At 43.0% G+C, this 18,634-nt stretch overlaps 1 protein-coding gene across 2 annotated transcripts in view; it reads left to right on the plus strand.

Annotated features, from left to right (window-relative positions):
* The first annotated feature begins 920 nt into the window (after positions 1-920).
* Positions 921-18,634, plus strand: part of pde6c (phosphodiesterase 6C, cGMP-specific, cone, alpha prime) — a 41,938-nt gene continuing 24,224 nt past the window's right edge. For both annotated transcript variants that reach the window (XM_068002754.1, XM_068002755.1), the window contains exons 1-7: positions 921-1,397; positions 10,378-10,530; positions 10,624-10,713; positions 15,354-15,494; positions 15,626-15,700; positions 15,803-15,867; positions 15,962-16,028. In XM_068002754.1, coding sequence (XP_067858855.1) covers positions 921-1,397; positions 10,378-10,530; positions 10,624-10,713; positions 15,354-15,494; positions 15,626-15,700; positions 15,803-15,867; positions 15,962-16,028 — 1,068 coding nt within the window. The remainder of the gene's footprint in view (positions 1,398-10,377; positions 10,531-10,623; positions 10,714-15,353; positions 15,495-15,625; positions 15,701-15,802; positions 15,868-15,961; positions 16,029-18,634) is intronic.

Genomic DNA, 18,634 nt, shown 5'->3' on the forward strand with positions numbered 1-18,634 from the left:
AGTCACCAACCTTTCTTCTCAAAGCACCTGACTCTGCCCCAATGGATTTAGATCGAAAAATGTTATTTTATAGTGGGGTAGAAATCATTCGCAAACTTTACAGTAACAGTGTGTCTGTTGGGTGACCATACAAGTAAACAAACGTGTGTCCGATATGGAAAATTCAACTAATGCCAAATTTACACTTTTTGTATTTATTCTTGAAAACCGCACTTTGAATGTTCAGTGCACAGTTTAGTTTGTAAAGAAAACGCGAACACCCTTTTACTATTTATATTAAGGTTGTATAGCTGAACAATGAGACAAAATGAAGCCTAGATACTGCTGCATTGCCGGGCAGGCTGTGTCCGCACGGATAGAAAGATCCCACGCAGACTGTTACTATTTATCTTTGCATCGTTTCATCTGAAATGAAAACTTCTTGAAGCACAACACTTCTGAATATTTAAACTGTAATGGTTCCCAGTTACCGGTACAGCACACATTAAAGATCAGTCTTACACGCACACACATAAAGCTCAGTTGAACAGAGGTCTAAATTTACTGTGTGAATCTCACGTAGACCTGTGATCTTTGGAAATATTAATTGGGTGCATTAATGGAATTGGTCATTCTCAAATGATGAAGATTGGGATTCACGGTCTAATGAATGATCAGGGCTTAAAGTCCTGACGTCATCTTTAGGAGCAGTCTGGAAGATGTCCCAAATCACTAAAGCCACTGCCTGCTGTCAACCGTAGGAAGATATCAGCAGCTTAGGAAGCAGTTGGCCAGGATTTCATGGCAAATGGGATACTTGGTGCCTCGAAATAAGCGTGACCCGCAGTAGGCAAAGGGGCACTGCTGATTTTACCCTGTTCTCTCTCCCCTCTTCCCCCCACATCAGTGAAGCAAATCTAAAAAGGAAAACAGCAGCAAACATGGGGGAGGTTAGCAAGGAAGCAGTCAGGCAATATTTGGAGAATAACCCACAATTTGCCAAGGAATATTTTGACCGGAAGCTCAGGCCAGAGTCACTTGGTGCAATCTTCAACGGAGCAAAGGCAGAGTTAAAGGATGGGGCTTCCTTCAAAGATCTGTGCAAATTGGAGGAATCTGAGATTGTGTTTGAGCTGGTCAGAGAGATGCAGGATGTCTCCAATATCGAGAAGCAGATACATAAGATACTACAGAGGATTGTGACCCTGGTCAATGCAGATAGAGGCAGCATGTTCACATTCAGGTCGAGGAATGGTGTCGCCGAGCTAGCCACAAGACTCTTTAATGTGACTAGAGACTCCAATTTCGAGAATAATCTTGTGGCGCCACAGGGCGAGATAGTTTTCCCGTTGGATATGGGGGTAGTGGGATGGGCTGCACACACCAAGAAGGTGCAGAATATTGCTGATGTTAAAAAGGTAGGTTGCTATTAAACTATTGAAATGATGTGATGTAACGAAAAATATTTAGTAGCTACATTTTAATTCAATTCAAATCTGTATGCAGCTACAAGGTAGCTTTCTTGAAACAATTAACTGTAAAAATATTGTTTAAAATGTTTAAACTTTCCTACATTTACACCTACACATTAATGTTACAAGGTGTGTGATGGCGCGCAGTATACAAAAGATCCTCGTGAATCTCCTGTGACATTGCTCGAGAATTCAGAGTTCGCTTACTCCCTCACCTGTCTGTGTTGTCTTCATGTTGCGTGTCTCCCTCTCATCTTTTAATTCGCTGTGTCCACTTTTGTTATTTATTTCATCTTTGTGCTTCTTGCTTCTGTGTCTGTCTTCTTTTGTGCTTCTTTCTCTATTGTGCTGCTTTCCGTTTCTCCTTTCTTTTGTGCTTTGCCTCTCGCTATTTGGCTTCTCTGTCTCTTCTTTTGACGGCGGGGGTATAGGTTATGGTTAAGGAAGGGATTCAGATAGTTGCAGGGAGCTTTCAGGTCCTGGGCGGGGGGGATTTACCTTAGATGCAGGGTAGCAGTGGAATGCAATGTGAAAAGGGTTGTGGTATAACCACTTCATTTCACATCTGCTCCCCAGTGTCACACCTTGTTTGTCCCCCCCTCACCTTATCATATACTCTCCCACCCACCCCACACCCTCACCCTATGTGGTCCTGTCTTCCATCTTCCACCTCACTGTCATCATGCACTATAGCCTGACTCCATCTCATCCTTGCTCCTTTTCCCCTTACCCTGCTCTGCCTGCTTCACATTTCCCTCCTTTCCCCCTTATTCTTTTTTCCCCTTCACCTTATTCCACTCTCCATTTGCTCTCCTCCCCACCCCTGTCTTGCTCTGTCCTCTCTTTCGCTCAATTTCCCTCCCTTACCCTACCTTTTCCTTCTTACCTATCTTCCTCCCTTCTGCTTACCTCTTCCGTCCTCCCTCTATCCCGGCCCCTCTTTCCCCATTGCCTCTTTGCACCATCCCCTAAGCTTCCTCTCCCCTCCTCCTTGCCCTCCCATCATCCTCCCCCACCTTTCCTATTCACTTACCAATGTCACCCCCAACTATCTTGGAACTGTAACCTCTACCACCCTGCCCTCCAGACCTCCAGGTTATTTTTCACCAATTTCCTAGCACTGAGCTGGAAAATTGACAGTTTGGTTTTTAAAAGTGCTGATATAATGTATTTGTTGATTGGGAGCATGGCCACAAGGTTGAATCCTGCACCAGTGAGGATGGAGACATGGGGAGCAGTGAAAAAACAGGCAGCAGGTCCATGGATGGTGGAGGAGAAATGGGGGTGGGACGTTGACATAAAGAGGTGAGGCCTGTGGCCTGAGGCCCGTGGAGGTGACTGCAGCCTAAGGCCCATGGTGGCAGTGAGGAGGAGGAGGGGGGGGGGGGAGATGCCAAACAATAGGAAAGGAAGAAATAAAACTAGAAGAAAAAGTACTTAAAAAAAATAAAACTTACTAAAAACTTAGCTGAAATTTCAGCTGAAAGGAGCAGCAGTGCCACCTAGTGTCAGGAGGACTGGACCCAGGAGACAGAGATTAGAGGAGCAACAGCATCACCTAGCACTGGGAAATCTGAAAGCTAAGTGTAAGTATTTGTACCATTTGGCTAAAAACTAGCTTGCAGACATGATGGAAATCGCTTGATCTGATCTTCCTGTACACACTAGATGTAAAACTTTATTACATTATAGACAAATGATAATATAAGCCACAAATTGAACAAAATCTCATTCTCCAAGACAATAAATTACCATTACATTACATTTCTACCCAATGCCAATAAAGCAGTTCTACCTCAGGTGCATCTAAAGTTGCATGTGCAGAACCTTGCTCACTAGCTGGAATTTTTAATGTTGTGACAGTGCAAATGGGGATGCATCTGCTTCCTCATAACATTATACAGATTCTGTACTAAGTTTATCAAGTGCAGGAGCTCCAATGGACTGCCTGAGCACTTTTTAAACCCAGCTTGACACTGGATTGGAGCAGGAAGTGCTTTGCATTTACATTAAAGTGGTAAAAGAAATGCACCCTAAAGTATTATTCCATTAGATAACTGTTATCCAATAGAACTGAAAAGTGTTCCTAACAGTATTTTGGTTTTAATAATACTGTCTGTAGTGAGAAAAGTAAGGGCTCAAATCTGATTCATTAATAATATTGTTGGGACTGCCATTTGAAGTCCACCATTGATAGATAACTGTGTTTCAGAATGGATCACGCAGATGGGCTTTCTCAGTGCAAAGCACCTCCAGACACTGTCAGTGCTCAAATATAATTTAAAAAAATTACTGTTTCTATAACATGATATTTCTTTCTATTTTCTTTGAATTAAATTGTAGTTAGAATTACAAATTAGATTACAGACACATAAATAATATTAATTAATTCTGGATACTCATTGTTGCATTTTATGTGGTGGTAATGTGTAATGGTGAACAATTTTACTGTGTTTTAATACTGAGGAATAATATTATTTCCCAGGCTGTAGTACTCTCTTCATTAAATTAATGATTCAGATTTGAGCTATTCAATTCAGTTCTATTGGATAACAATTGCCTAATGGAATAATACTTAGGGTGCATTTCTATCACTAGTTTCATGTCAATGCACCTTCTATTGTGTGTAGAGTATAGCTCAAATCCTGTGTCAAGCTGGGTTTAAAAAGTGATCAGGCAGTCCATTGAAGCTACTGCACTTATAAAAATAGCATATGTTCATGGGTAGTGAGTATGCATGGGTAGTATATTTTCATGGATAGCTTATGTGCATTGGTAGTGTATGTGCAAATAGGTAGTGGAAGTACATGGGTAGTGTATGTACATGAATAGCATATATACGTGGGTAGTGTATGTTCATGAGTAGTGTATACACGGGTAGCATATGTGTATGGGTAGTGTATATACAAAAGGTAGTGTATCTACAGAGGTAGTGTATGTACATGAATAGCTTATGTTCACACTAATATATGCATAATTATATATGCATGGGAAGTGTAGGTACATGGGTAGTGTATGTGCATGGCTAGATAAATAATCATGCACAAAATAATTTCTGTAATAGTTGTATGCATGGACCAAACAGGTCTTTTTAACTTGTTAACATCACTAAGAGCCATTCCATATGTTACTAAGTCAAACACAACAGCGATTGACTTGCAACTACTTACTGCTAAATCAAAACAGTGGTGGATAATCTTTCTAAACTCCTAAGGCTGATTCAAGGATCACAAAGATATGCATTTCTCAGGACATGCCTCCCCCCTCGCAATTTGTGTTTCTCACATGGTTAGAATGTATAAAGTAACTTCTATGATAGGAACACACTGTCACCTGAAGCATTTGGTCTCTGATTCTGGTGTTTACTAATGCAATTGAAACTGCATTATCCATATTCCAATTATCCACCTTCCTGATTATCTGTCAGAATTTTTGTGGGACTGTGCCTTGCACAAGACATCAAAATTACATGTTTCTTTTGTTAATTGTTTTGTGCGTGTTCTTTATTCTCATGCCTAGTGAATCACTATACCTCATGGGAAAAGTGATCCATCCTTTGCTAACTAAAGAAGTTAAGGGTAGTATTAGATTAAAAGAAGAGGCTTATTAATGTTGTCGAGAAGAGCAGTAAGCCTGAGGATTGGGAGAGTTTTAGAATCCAGCAAAGGATGACCAGAAAATTGATAAAGAAGGAAAAAATAATATATGAGAGTAAACTAGCAAGAAATATAAAAACAGATTGTAAGAGCTTCTACAGTATGTAAAAAGGAAGAGAGTAGCGAAAGTAAACGTGGGTCCCTTAGAGGCTGAGACAGGAGAAATTATAATGGGGAATAAGGAAATGGCAGAGATATTAAACAAATATTTTGTATTTGTCTTCACAGTAGAAGACACAAAAAAATACCAGAAATAGTGGGGAACCAAAGGCCTAATGAGAGTGGGGAACTTGAAGTAATTAATAAAGAAAAAGTACTGGAGAAATTAATGGGACAAATCCCCTGGACCTGATGGCCTACATCTGAGGGTTCTAAAAGAGGTAGCTGCAGAAATAGTGGATGCATTGGTTGTGATCTTCCAAAAATCCCTAGATTCGAGAACGGTTCCACTGGATTGGAAGGTAGCAAATGTAAGACCGCTGTTCATGAAAGGAGAGAGAGAGAAAACTGGGAACTACAGGCCAGTTAGCCTGACATCAGCAGTTGGGAGAATGCTGGAATCTATTATTAAGGATGCGGTAACCGGGCACTTAGAAGATCATAATAAGATTAGGCGGAGTCAATATGGTTTTATGAAAGGGAAATTTAGTTTGACAAATCTATTAAGAGTTTTTTGAGGATGTAACTAGCAGGGTAGATAAAGGGGAGCAGGTGGATGTAGTATATTTGGATTTTCAGAAGGCATTCGACAAGGTTTCACAAGGTAAGGGCTCATGGGTTGGGAGCAATATATCAGCATGGATAGAGGATTGGTTAACAGACAGAAAACAGAGAGTAGGAATAAATCAGTCATTTTCAGGTTGGCCGGCTGTAACTAGCGGGGTACCACAAGGGTCAGTGCTTGGGCCTCGGCTATTTATAATCTATATTAATGACTTAGATGAAGGGACCAAATGTAATGTATCCAAATTTGCTGACGATACAAAGCTAGGTGGGAAAGTAAGCTGTGAAGAGGACACAAAGGGCTCTATTTTCACACCCGCGATCGGGTGCGTTCGTGGCGGGGGGGCTGCGAAAATTCGGGATTCCCGGGGCGGGTCCGAAGCCCGGCTCCAACCTGCCCCATCTCCGGGTTCCCCAGTGACATGCTGACATGCGCGCGCAGCCCCCGCATGAGTGACTCCTGCCGGCGGGGTGCCACTTAAAGTACTTGAACAGGTACTTCAGGTTGTTTACAGACCTGATTGACCTGATATTTTAGGAGGGATCGGATTTTGCAATTAACTGAGACTGTTTCCCGTACTGGGGGAAACACTCCCAGTTGAAATGGACGTGTTGCAGCCACCAGCCTGTGGCAGCTGCAAAGGTCCATTTGACAGGTGGGGGGGGTGGGGAAGAGACCCTCACTCATTGCAGGAGGCCCCTCTGTCACTTTGGACAAAGTTTGGCCTCCACCACCCTCCTCCTAACAATCAAATGCATAAACTTGCACACTTACCCCGGTGTCCAGACACATTTACCTACCTTGCGGACCCCCTCAAAGGTACACCTTCCAGATGGGGGCCGCCGTAGCTGCAGTCATGACCTCCTTGGAGGGCGAACAGCATCACCAGCCTCGCCAGCCACGCCGTCCACCTCTGACATGTGGAGCTCCACAACAGTGCTGTGACACATCCACCTGCACAGCAGGAGGGAGGGCAACAGCAGAGAGAGATGCTTCACAGAGGGCACTACCCTCACCACAGGGTCTACAGACCGAGGCTCAGCTTCCGTAGACATGTAGTTGTGGACATCTGCAGCCTCCTTCATGCCGAGCTGCTCCTGGCTGGCCCGAGCACCATCTTCTTACCTGTCGCTGTCAAAGTCACCACTGACCTCAACAACTTCTCCTCCGCATCCTTCCAGGGTGCCCCCGGGGACATTGCTGACGTCTCTCCGTCGTCTGCACAAAAGAGCCCTGCAAATACACCTACACCCACTCTGCAGTGACACAATGGGTGGCATCAGTTGTGGGTCTTCATAGTGATCCTCAGGAAAGGGCATTATTGCACAAATCAGATAAGATTCGCAAAGACGTGGCAGTAGTGGTGCCAATATAATATGTTATGTGAGTTGATCAGAAATCAAATATAGGTAAACACCATGACAAACCCTCAAACACCCTTCATGCTCATGACACATTTGCCTTACGCTTCCTACTGCATATATGTGATGCATGCCCTGTGGCTGCAGCACAAGTAGTGGCAGCTTGAGTGAGGCTGACCGTGAAAGAGATGCATGAGAGGGTGAGTATGAGATAGAGCCATGAGATTGTATGAGGATTGGGTTGAGTGGTAGTGGTGGAATGAGTTCTGGCAAGGTGAGTAAGTGCAGGTAAGATGAGGATGAGGTTTGAGTGGGTGTGAGGAGTGATGTGATAGAGTAGCGTTGGCAGTGCAGAAGGAGGTGTGGGGGGGAGGGGCGGTGATGTGGCAGATGGAGTGTAGGGGAATGAGTAAGTGTACTCACTTCGGCTGATCTACTTAGGTGATTGAAGCGCCTCCTGCACTGTATGCAGGTGCGCAATATGTTAGTGGTGCTGGTGACCTCCTCTGCCACCTCGAGGCAGGCCTTCTTGGTGGCAGAGGCAGGCCGCTTCCTTCCGCCCGCTGGGGGGAAGATCACTGTCCACCCCCTCCTCCTCACCCCATCCAATGGTACCTGGAGCGAGGCATCATTAAACCTGGGAGCAGCCTTCCCCCTGGGCTGCTCCATGCTGCATTTTTTCCTATTTTCTGCAGCATCAGTCAGTGGAGGACTGCCCCTTTAAATAGAGCTCCTCCAGCTGACAGACCTTACTGCGCATGCGCAGTCCGCCCGACGCGCAGCTTACCAGCAGGAAACCCGGAAGCACAGGTAAGTGGCTCCAATTATCCTGTAATTGCGTGCAGAGCACCCCGATTTCACCGGGCGCGTTGGCCACGCGCCCAGTCGACCCCCCACTGAGAACCTGCCGCCCTGCTAATATCGAGCCCAAAGAGTCTGCAAAGGGATACAGACAGGTGGCAGATGGAGTATAATGTAGAGAAATGTGAGGTTATTCACATTGGTAGGAAGAATAAAAAATCAAAATATTTTTTAAAGGGTGAGAAACTATTAAATGTTGGTGTTCAGAGAGATTTGGGTGTCCTTGTACACGAATCACAGAAAATTAACATGCAGGTGCAACAAGCAATTAGGAAGGCAAATGGCATGTTGGCCTTTATTGCAAGGGAGTTGGAGTATAAGAATAAGGAAATCGTGCTGCAATTGTACAGGGCTTTGGTGAGACCACACCTGGAGTACTGTGTGCAATTTTGGTCTTCTTACATAAGGAAGTTTTTAATATAACGGGTCAATTGCTGTCTTTTCCTTCCAGATGTTTCTATGTTTCTGCCTCTCTCGCTCTGTTTTTTTTAATTGGCATCTCCACATCATCTGTTTTTTTAGTTCTGGCCGTTTGTATATCTGGTGGCCCTGTAGGTAACACCTATCTGTCTGAACACTTTGGTTGCCTTGGCAACGGGCAGTTGAAAAGACTATCTGTAATCACCAGGCATTGTTCTGTGATTTATAAATGCGATAGGTTCGAGGATTTCATTTCCACATTCACCTGAGGAAGGAGGAAGCCTCCGAAAGCTTGTGGATTTTAAAATAAAATTGTTGGACTATAACTTGGTGTTGTAAAATTGTTTACAATTGTCAACCCCAGTCCATCACCGGCATCTCCACATCATACATAAGGAAGGATATACTTGCCTTAGAGGCGGTGGACCAAAGGTTCACTAGATTGATTCCTGGGATGAGAGGGTTGTCCCATGAGGACAGATTGAGTAGAATGGGCCTATACTCTGTAGAGCTTAGAGGAATGAGAGGTGATCTCATTGAAACATTTAAGATTCTAAGAGGGCTTGACGGGGTAGATGCTGAGAGGCTGTTTCCCCTGGCTGGAGAGTCTAGAACTAGGGGGCATAGTCTCAGGATAAGGGATCGGCCAATTAGGACTGAGATGAGGAGAAATTTCTTCACTCAGAGGGTTATGAATCTTTGGAATTCTCTACCCCAGAGGGCTGCGAATGCTCAGTCATTGAGTATATTCAAGACTGAGATCGATAGATTTTTGGACTCTAAGGGAATCATGGGATATGGGGATCGGGTAGGAAAGTTAAGTCGAGGTCGAAGATCAGCCATGATCTTATTGAATGGTGGAGCAGGCTCGAGGGGCCATATAGCCTACTCCTGCTCCTACTTCTTACGTTCTTATGTTCTTATACATATGAGAACAAAGTGGGTAATTTTAACTCTCATTGTACACCCTGCCCTGAATTTGTTTTGTATTGACTTCAAAGGAAAGGAAAATCGAGTGGGGAGTACAATGGACGGCCATCGAATATTGCCTGTTTTACACTATCGCCGAAAGTTAAAATTATGCAGGGCGACTCTCAATTATCTGCCAATTTCTGTTATGCATGTGGTGGGCTCTGTACTTTGGCAAAAGATTGAAGCTCCACTGTAACTCTAGCTATTGAAAAACAGTCACGCTAATGAGTACTGACTGGCCAGTGCATCCAAAACTTGTTACTTTAGCCCTCAATTTCCTCGGACTTTCTACCACTGCGCGATGTAATTTCGCTGGAAGTGCGTCAGAAACCTCATTGACGTGTGTAGACGGGGTTCCGGCAAAATTACAACAGCGCGGCGGCAGAAAGTCCAAGGAAATTCAGGGGGTTTATTTCCAATTGAGATGATACAGAGGACTTTCCAATCAACAGCAACTGTTTTCATGAAGTTTCATTACATCTCACGCAGGATGCAGGCGGGTGCAGCTTTACCAGCTTGTCTTAGTTAAATGAATTTGCCATTAACATCTCACCCCGCTCTCCACCTGCAAAGCACATCTCTTCCAGGCTTTGACAAACTAACTTTCTCTATTTTTAACTGGCAAGAGGATGCGTGCAAGCTTGTGGTAGAGATTTCATTGAATGAAGTTCAACTATTGAAGTTATCCTGGTACAAAAAATAAAGATTTCTGTTCGATTTATCATATTCCCCATTTCCCGAAAAATTACAAAAATAAAAGTAAATACACTGCTGCATTATCAAACATCAGGAACAGAGGGAGAATCCAGCATATAGAATTATAATTAAATTAAGTAATTAAATATCTAATTATAAGGATCCTGTTGTTATAAAGATGGCCCATAACATGTTTTGGAAAGAAACAGAAATGTGACTCTGTGGTTCTATCCTAGGATGCCCATTTTTCTGAATTTGTTGATAAACAGACGGGCTACACAACCTTGAACATGCTAGCTGCCCCAATGGTGCAGGGAAAGGAGGTACTAGCAGTCCTGATGGTGATCAACAAAATTGGTGAACCACAGTTCACAAAAGGAGACCAAGAGGTAAATAGAGATAACAGGTTGAGATTTTTGTGCACGTTTAGGAAAAAGCAAATCTATTGACTGATAACATATTTATACATTTTATATTCCTAGGTTTTTACAAAATATCTTAATTTTGCATCTTTGGCACTGAAATTCTCTCATATCAATTACCTCTACAATGTTGAATTGCGACGGTCCCAGGTAATATTTTATTCTTATTAAACTTGATTCTTTCTCTAATGCCCATACATTACATTTGAATGTTAATCTACATGATTGAGAGTGTGGTATTCTAGATTTTTAAAGATCAGTACCAAGGGAAGGGCTGCAGGAGAAAAATGTCACCTGGTTGGGGGGGGGGGTGGGAGGGGGGGTGGTGGTGGAGTTTGGTCCAGGTGAGAGTTATGACTCCTGAAGCTTCTCTCTTGCAGCTGTTAATGCAAACTGAAAATGAGATGACATAACCATGTAATCATTCCCAGCTATCCACTGTGCTCCATTCATACTGCTCAAGAATCACAAAAAAACCTCCTCACTTGATTTTCAATGCAAGTTTGCAACACTGTCCACTATCAAATCTAAACATACAAATACGTACAGTCACTTTCATTATTCAGTGCACGCCCTGCCCATTTGTACCAGTTGGTGAGTGATCAGCGGTCCTTAAAGAGACTGCTGGTGGCCGCTCTGCAAAAGGGCCCCAAACCTTTATTCATTTTATTTTTGTGGGGCCGGGAGCAGCAGGAGTGAACCAATTGTTCGGAGGGCTACGTATTATAGAAATTGCTCTGTTACATAGTATTTTATCATTTTTTGATCAAAAGTAAAACTCCTCACAAGCGCCTCTGCTCCTTCTGTACCACATGTACCTCCATGAAAACAGAAAATGGTAAGAGAGACTTGAGCTGTCTGGTGCATGGAAGAGTAGTGCTGAGAAGTGTGAACCTGACCCTCACTATCTCTACAAGGAACGGAATGTGAGAGAGCCAACTCGGAATCATACATTAAGCATCTCACATCTCAGTCCAGCTGCAAAAATTCCACCCTTCACTAACAGACAAGTGTTGGAGTGTTTTAGTCAGACATGGACAGCATTACACATTTACTGATCAAGCCCCTGGATTTGGCCTTTCTGGACGGAAGACTAAGGCAGCATTTACACTGCGCTGACGCAAAGCAGTTTCACATTGCTAAAGTTGTAGTGTAAATCCAGACTCTGGGCCTGACCTGACTCTGGAGCAAAGGAGAGTGATACTTCCTGGAAGAGTCAGGTTAGGTCCTGCCTCCACTTCACATTAATACTATTGTAGTGTAAACGCCGCCTTAGAAACTACAAAACTATTACTGGCCTCTAAATCCCTCAGATTAAGTGCCACAGCTGCTTAATCTAAAGCCTAGAAGCTGAAGACCTCTAAAATGTATGTATGTGTGTGCATAATTCTCCTTACTAGCAGGGACAGGAAGCATAACCTTACTATGGCACAATATTTGTCTGGTCAGAGAGTGTCTGGCACATGTGGAAATCCATCACCATTCATAAGAATCTCCAAATCAAGCTACACAGTTTATTACTTAATATGGAGTACACGCTATATCCCTGTAAGGATACATCTCATTTACTTAAGTCTAGAGCTTAATGCAGGTTGGCAAAGGCTTTAGGGACCATTAAATGTGCATAAAGGCACCAGTGGAATTCAACTAGCTGACCGTAGAGCACTGTTAAGCTTCCTGCTGATTGTTCAGCCAGGACCATACTACCCATTAGGGCACTGTCTTGCATGGTTGTTTAGTGTTGCGTGGCAGGTGTGCCAGCTCCCAGTGATAGCTCTACCCCTCTGGATCTCTTGTGATTACTGCCCAGGCATTGTTCTGTGATTTTCAAATGCGAAGGATTCGAAAATTTCATTTCCACACCACCTGAGGAAGGAGGAAGCCTCCGAAAGCTTGTGGAATTTAAAATAAATTTGTTGGACTATAACTTGGTGTTGTAAAATTGTTTACAATTGTCAACCCCAGTCCATCACTGGCATCTCCACCTCTGGATCTCATTAGTGAGCCAGACTGGCTGGTCAGTCATTCATAGTGCTCCGCCTTACTGCAGACCTTCCTGTTTGGGCATCGGATTACCAAATCTGCCACAGAGGGTTGATTCAGATCTGATCTTCTGTTGACAGGCATGTCAGCTCAGAACTATTCTCCACTCCCCACGGAGTGTAGTCACCACTTGGTCATTACACAACTGATAAGCCCTAGGGGGAGTAGTCAATTTTTGTCTGATTACGTTCCTGTGAAACACCTTGGAACTTTTCTATGTTAAAGGCGCTATATAAATTCAAGTTGTTGGAGGTACCAGGAGCTCCTCGTAAGTGACATGGTGAGCAGCATAACTCACCATAAGATGTGTTATTTATTGCCACCATCCATCTAACCACAGCAGGGATACACACCACACACCTTATTGAATGGTAGTTCCACCAGTTGGAGATGCAGAGCTTCAACAGCAACTGCTCGCCTCTGCAACCCAATCATTACACGCATGAAGGCTGGATAAATGAGAACATAGTCTCGTACCTAGTCTCCAGGTACATAGGAACATAGGAACAGGAGTAGGCCATTCAGCCCCTCGTGCCTGCTCCTCCATTTGATAAGATCATGGCGATCTTATTGAAACATATAAGATTGTGAAGGGGCTTGATCGGGTGGATGCAGTAAGGATGTTCCTAAAGATGGGTGAAACTAGAACTAGGGGGCATAATCTTAGAATAAGGGGCTGCTCTTTCAAGGCTGAGATGAGGAGAAACTTCTTCACTCAGAGGGTGGTAGGTCTGTGGAATTTGCTGCCCCAGGAAGCTGTGGAAGCTACATCATTAGATAAATTTAAAACAGAAATAGACAGTTTTTTAGAAGTAAAGGGAATTAGGGGTTATGGGGAGCGGGCAGGAAATTGGACATGAAGCTGAGTTCGGATCGGTCAATTCCCTGTGGGTGGCGGAGAGGGCCCAGGGACTGAGTGGCCGGGTCCTGCTCCTACTTCTTGTGTTCTTTAGATTTGTGGTTGGGATCAGATCAGCCATGATCTTATTGAATGGCGGAGCAGGCTCGAGGGGCCGATTGGCCTACTCCTGCTCCTATTTCTTATGTTCTTATGATCTGTGATCTAACTCCATATACCTGCCTTTGGCCCATATCCCTTAATACTTTTGGTTGCCAAAGAGCTATCTAACTCAGATTTAAATTTAGCAATTGAGCTAGTATCAATTGCCTTCTGTTCCTAAAATCCCCAACCAGCGGAAATAGTTTCTCTCTATCCACCCTATCTGTTCCCCTTAATATCTTAATGGTAATGCCTTCCAGCAACTTTCACTCCAAATCTCAGAATTTCCTCATCAGCTGTCTGACAAAAGTCTGCCTTTAGTGTAGTAGAACAGTATAATTACGCAGAACAGCTTGCGAAATGCTAGTCACCTTGATATTCCAGATGTCCAAGCCCCACGCTGCATATTAGATTTACTCATCATTGACTGGTTAATCACGTCATTTCAGAAGCTTTGGCACAGAGATGTGCTCGCCGTGAAATTGACCCTGTCTGCAGGGTGTTCAGTGACAGGTCGGGGTAGAAGGAGGCCCTTCCTCTGTACGATTGTTTCCCCTTTCTGCCATGATTTCGCCTCACAACTTGGTCTTGGATCTTGCATGTGACCTGAAGGAAGTCTTTCCATTGAACGGCAGGAGATCTGAACCTGTGAGAAAAACTTTTGGACACATATCTTATACACTACAATCTTAATCTGCATTAGGACTTTGTTGTCAATGAAGAAAGAAGAGAAAGACCAAGCTTCTCAGGCCCGTCCCAAAGGATTGTGTCCAGGCTAAAGTTGGCATCCAGAACTTCCAGGTACCACTATGAATCAAGATTTGGGATGGATGCTCCTTGTACTTTCCACTAAATAGATTCAAGATCGCCTTTTGAGCCAATGCAAAACCATAATATCACACTTGGGGTTCCCAACACCATATCCCACCAGTCAGCCCATTGTTCAAGATGGTGATGCATATATGACACAAGACAGATCAAATTTTGTTTGATAACGCTCCTGTGAAGCGCCTTGGGACGTTTTACTCCGTTAAAGGCACAATATAAATGCAAGTTGTTCTTGTTGCTGCTCCACAATAAACATGTAGATTAAATTCTTGATATATATCAATCTGAACAGCCTCCACACAGAACTGCAGATGATCTGAGTTCCCTTTCTGAGCCCATTCAATTAGAGCCCTCCTATCACCCCTAACCTCTGCATCCCTATATTCTTTCCTATGAATGGCGTAAAGGTTGACTAGTCGGGTATACAGAGAAGATGGCAAGAACATTCTAAACTTAACTCTAAATTCCATAGAGACCATAACAACCAGACCAGCACCACCACCTTTCAATGGAAGATAGATTCTTACTTCTATGTTGGGCCAATTGAAATTTTCAAGATTGAGATCGATAGATTTTTGTTGGGTAAGGAAATCATGAGATATGGATCAAAGGCAAATAAATAGAGTTTAGGTACAGATCAGCCATGATCTAATTGAATGGAGGAACAGGCTCGAGGGGCTGAATGGCCTACTCCTGATCCTATGTTCCCACATACTCCTGCTTCCTTATGTACCCGTATGACTATGCCTTACTCCCAACAGACAACTTCAATGCCTTTACTGTACAGAGCCATGTACAACTCCCTTAATCCTTCCGTCTGTAGGCACTGTATGAACCAAGATGCGATTGCCAGATTTGGTTTGATAAAATGCCTTTTTCCCTTGGCTTCTATTAATGTCTCTTTGCTCCCCATCAACAGATTCTCTTGTGGTCTGCCAACAAGGTGTTTGAAGAACTTACAGACATTGAGCGCCAGTTTCACAAAGCTTTGTACACAGTTCGAATTTATTTAAATGTCGAAAGATATTCAGTTGCTCTTCTGGATATGACCAAGCAAAAGGTAATTACACTATCAGTCATAATTACACATCTTTCTCTTGATTATTATTTAAAAATGTCTTCCACAATTAAAATATTTATGCTTTGTTTGATTGAATAAATAAGATCTAATGAAATGCTGTTTCTTTTTAGGAGTTCTTTGATGAATGGCCAATCTTGTTGGGTGAAGTCCCCCCTTACAAAGGCCCAAAGACCCTAGATGGCCGGGTAAGTTTATACACATATATCATCATAAGTTCATGTTCAATCCCTGAAATACATCATGTGATAGTGTACGATTAACAAACAACTGTCTCTCAAATTGTGTAGGAAATCAACTTTTACAAGATCATTGATTATTTGCTGGTTGGGAAAGAGGAAATTAAAGTCATCCCGTAAGTACTATCAGCTTTTTACAAACCAGTAAAGCATATTTTATTAGACAGGACACTAACAAGTTGTAACTATCCCTTCATTTTATACTTGAAGGTCACCTCCTGCAGATCATTGGTCTCTTGTGAGTGGGCTGCCAACCTATGTTGCTGAAAATGGTTTTGTAAGTAGATTTATAAAGGCAGTGATTAGCTTGGTTGGTATTAGTTGGTTTCCTTTCCTATTACCACCACATGTGTTAATATTCAATATAGCAGTCACTGGCTTTCGTAATCAATATTCAGCTCATAGTGTAAAAGAGGTATGCATTATTCCATTTGAAGAACTTCCATCTTAGTGTAGTATGAAAGAAACTGGAAGAGAGTTAAATGTCCTGTGCTGATAATATACCACTGTTAAACTAGCAATGATACAGCACTATGGCTGTGTAACAGTATTTGGAATATAAAAGAAAGTCTATTTTATAACCAAAATCATCTCCATATGTAAATATGGCTTAATTAGCATACCTAAAGAAAGAACTTGAATTTATATACATCATTTGTAGTAGCATCTTTTGCAAAACAGATATATACATAAAGTTTCAAAAAGGCCTTTCCACTCATTCCTGACACACCCCTTTTGCAGGTGTTCATTCCCTATATCATGCGCCATTCCACAGTGCAGACTATGTGTAGCCAATCTTGTCCTGGGTACTGGAGTGTGCTGCTCTCTCTTTTTAAATCAAAGGTTTAATTTTATTTATTGTCGATTTTCTCCCCCTCTTCTCTTCTCCTGTGGGTTGCTGAGGTACAATTCTAAGGGCATTACCCACCCCCGGGTACCTCTCCCGAGTAGCCATTTTCCGTGTGTGTACCCAGACAATGAATGTCAACAGCCTATTCTACTATAGCACATTACAAAAGAATCAGAGCCTGCTCACACATACCCACTTTCTAGCAGGGCTCACTGGATCCAGTCAGGAGTAGGAACCCTTGCTGATTTTTGCACTTCTTAGCCCGCAGGCACAGGGTACAAACCTAATTTGGCGCCTTGGAACTATCAACTCAAACCGTTGGCCTCTCAGCAGCGTAGGGCTCCAATGAAAACCCTGCTAGACACATTTTAAGTGCAGGAAATGCTATTGTATAGGTCAGTTCAATCATTTTCTTGAAAAGCCTGGAACTTTTTGTGATTTTTGTTATGTTACAAACCCCATCTCCAGTGCTAATTTTCTCAGTTTAGTGAGAATTCAAGATGGCAGTCAAAAGGATTTTCAAAACAGGATTGATCAATTTCATTGGTTTACCTTCTCCTTTTATCTGGTAGTTTTTGCCGACTGCTCATTGCAATTACGGTAATTTGACCCAAAAATGGCAAAGAAACAAGGTCAGAAAACAGATGCAAATAAGTCAAATGTCTCAGCTTTAGGTAAACCCAGAAGCCATTGCTCTTAACTGAGTGCCTGCAGAAAGATTCCTGTAGGTCTGTTAATATCTTTCACTAGTTGTATGCAAAATATAAGAGGGATAACAAGAGACCTCCCTGGGAAAAATACACACACACGGAATTGCCAGAAACGTACATGTTTGCTACCACCATGTCCCTTCATTGCATCCTACTACTACTGCCACCTCTTACCTCTTGTAGAAATTATCCTACAGCTATAAAAAGCCCTGGTTAGACCACTCCTGGAGTACAGTGTTCAGTTCTGAGCGCTGCACCTTAGGAAGGATATATTGGCCTCGGAGGGAGTACAGCGTAAATTTACTAGAATGATACCTGGGTTAAATTACGAGGAGAGATTACACAAACTAGGGTTGTATTCCATGGAATTTAGAAGATTAAGGGGTGATTTGATCAAAGTTTTCAAGATATTAAGGGGAACTAATAGGGTAGATAGAGAGAAACTATTTCCGCTGGTTGGGGAGTCTAGGAATAGGGGACGTAGCCTAAAAATTAGAGCCAGGTCTTCCAGGAGTGAAGTTAGGAAACACATCTACACACAAAGGGTGGTAGAAGTTTGGAACTCTCTTCCGCAAACGGCAGTTGATGCTAGCTCAATTGTTAATTTTAAATCTGAGATTGATAGATTTTTGTTAACCAAAGTTATTAAGGGATATGGGGCTAAGGTGGGCATATGGAGTTAGGTCACAGATCAGCCATGATCTCATTGAATAGCGGAACAGGCTTGATGGGCTAAATGGCTTACTCCTATTCCTATGTTCCTGTATTCCTTGTGCCTAAAACTCTTTCCACACGTGATTCTAATCTTGTACTATCTCAATGTCAGGAGATTGTGAGGTCCAAGTCCCAGAATTTTTCCTGCATATCAGCCCCCTTAAAATGTTGGACTAGCTACTGCAATTTCTTCTCCCCCCTCAGCCCATTCTCATTAACTGATACCATGGATATCATCACCCAAAGTCAAAGTTTAGCCAGTGAACTCATCTTCTCCATCATGTAGACTCTCCCTTCTCCAATCTATCCACCCTCCCTTCTCTCCCCTCGGGTTACTGCTGCCAATGACCTCCCACTGGCTCTTTTGCCTCAGATCTCTGTGCCCTCTGCAGTTTTACCGTCTTCCTGAAATTTAAAATAGGCGTTTTGGCTGCTCCTATTCCCCACTGCCCCTGACTGACTGCCTCCTCCCTTATCTGCTGCACGTTCCGTGCTAATTCCTGGTCCCTCACCGTGACCCCGCCTTCCTGGAACCTTGTTCCATTCCTTTCCACATCCGACCTGTGGCTGCCCTTCAACTCCCTTCTCCTCTCCCTCGGGCCCAGTGTC

The sequence above is a fragment of the Heptranchias perlo genome, chromosome 21, assembly GCF_035084215.1.
Source record: "Heptranchias perlo isolate sHepPer1 chromosome 21, sHepPer1.hap1, whole genome shotgun sequence".
Taxonomy (NCBI): domain Eukaryota; kingdom Metazoa; phylum Chordata; class Chondrichthyes; order Hexanchiformes; family Hexanchidae; genus Heptranchias; species Heptranchias perlo.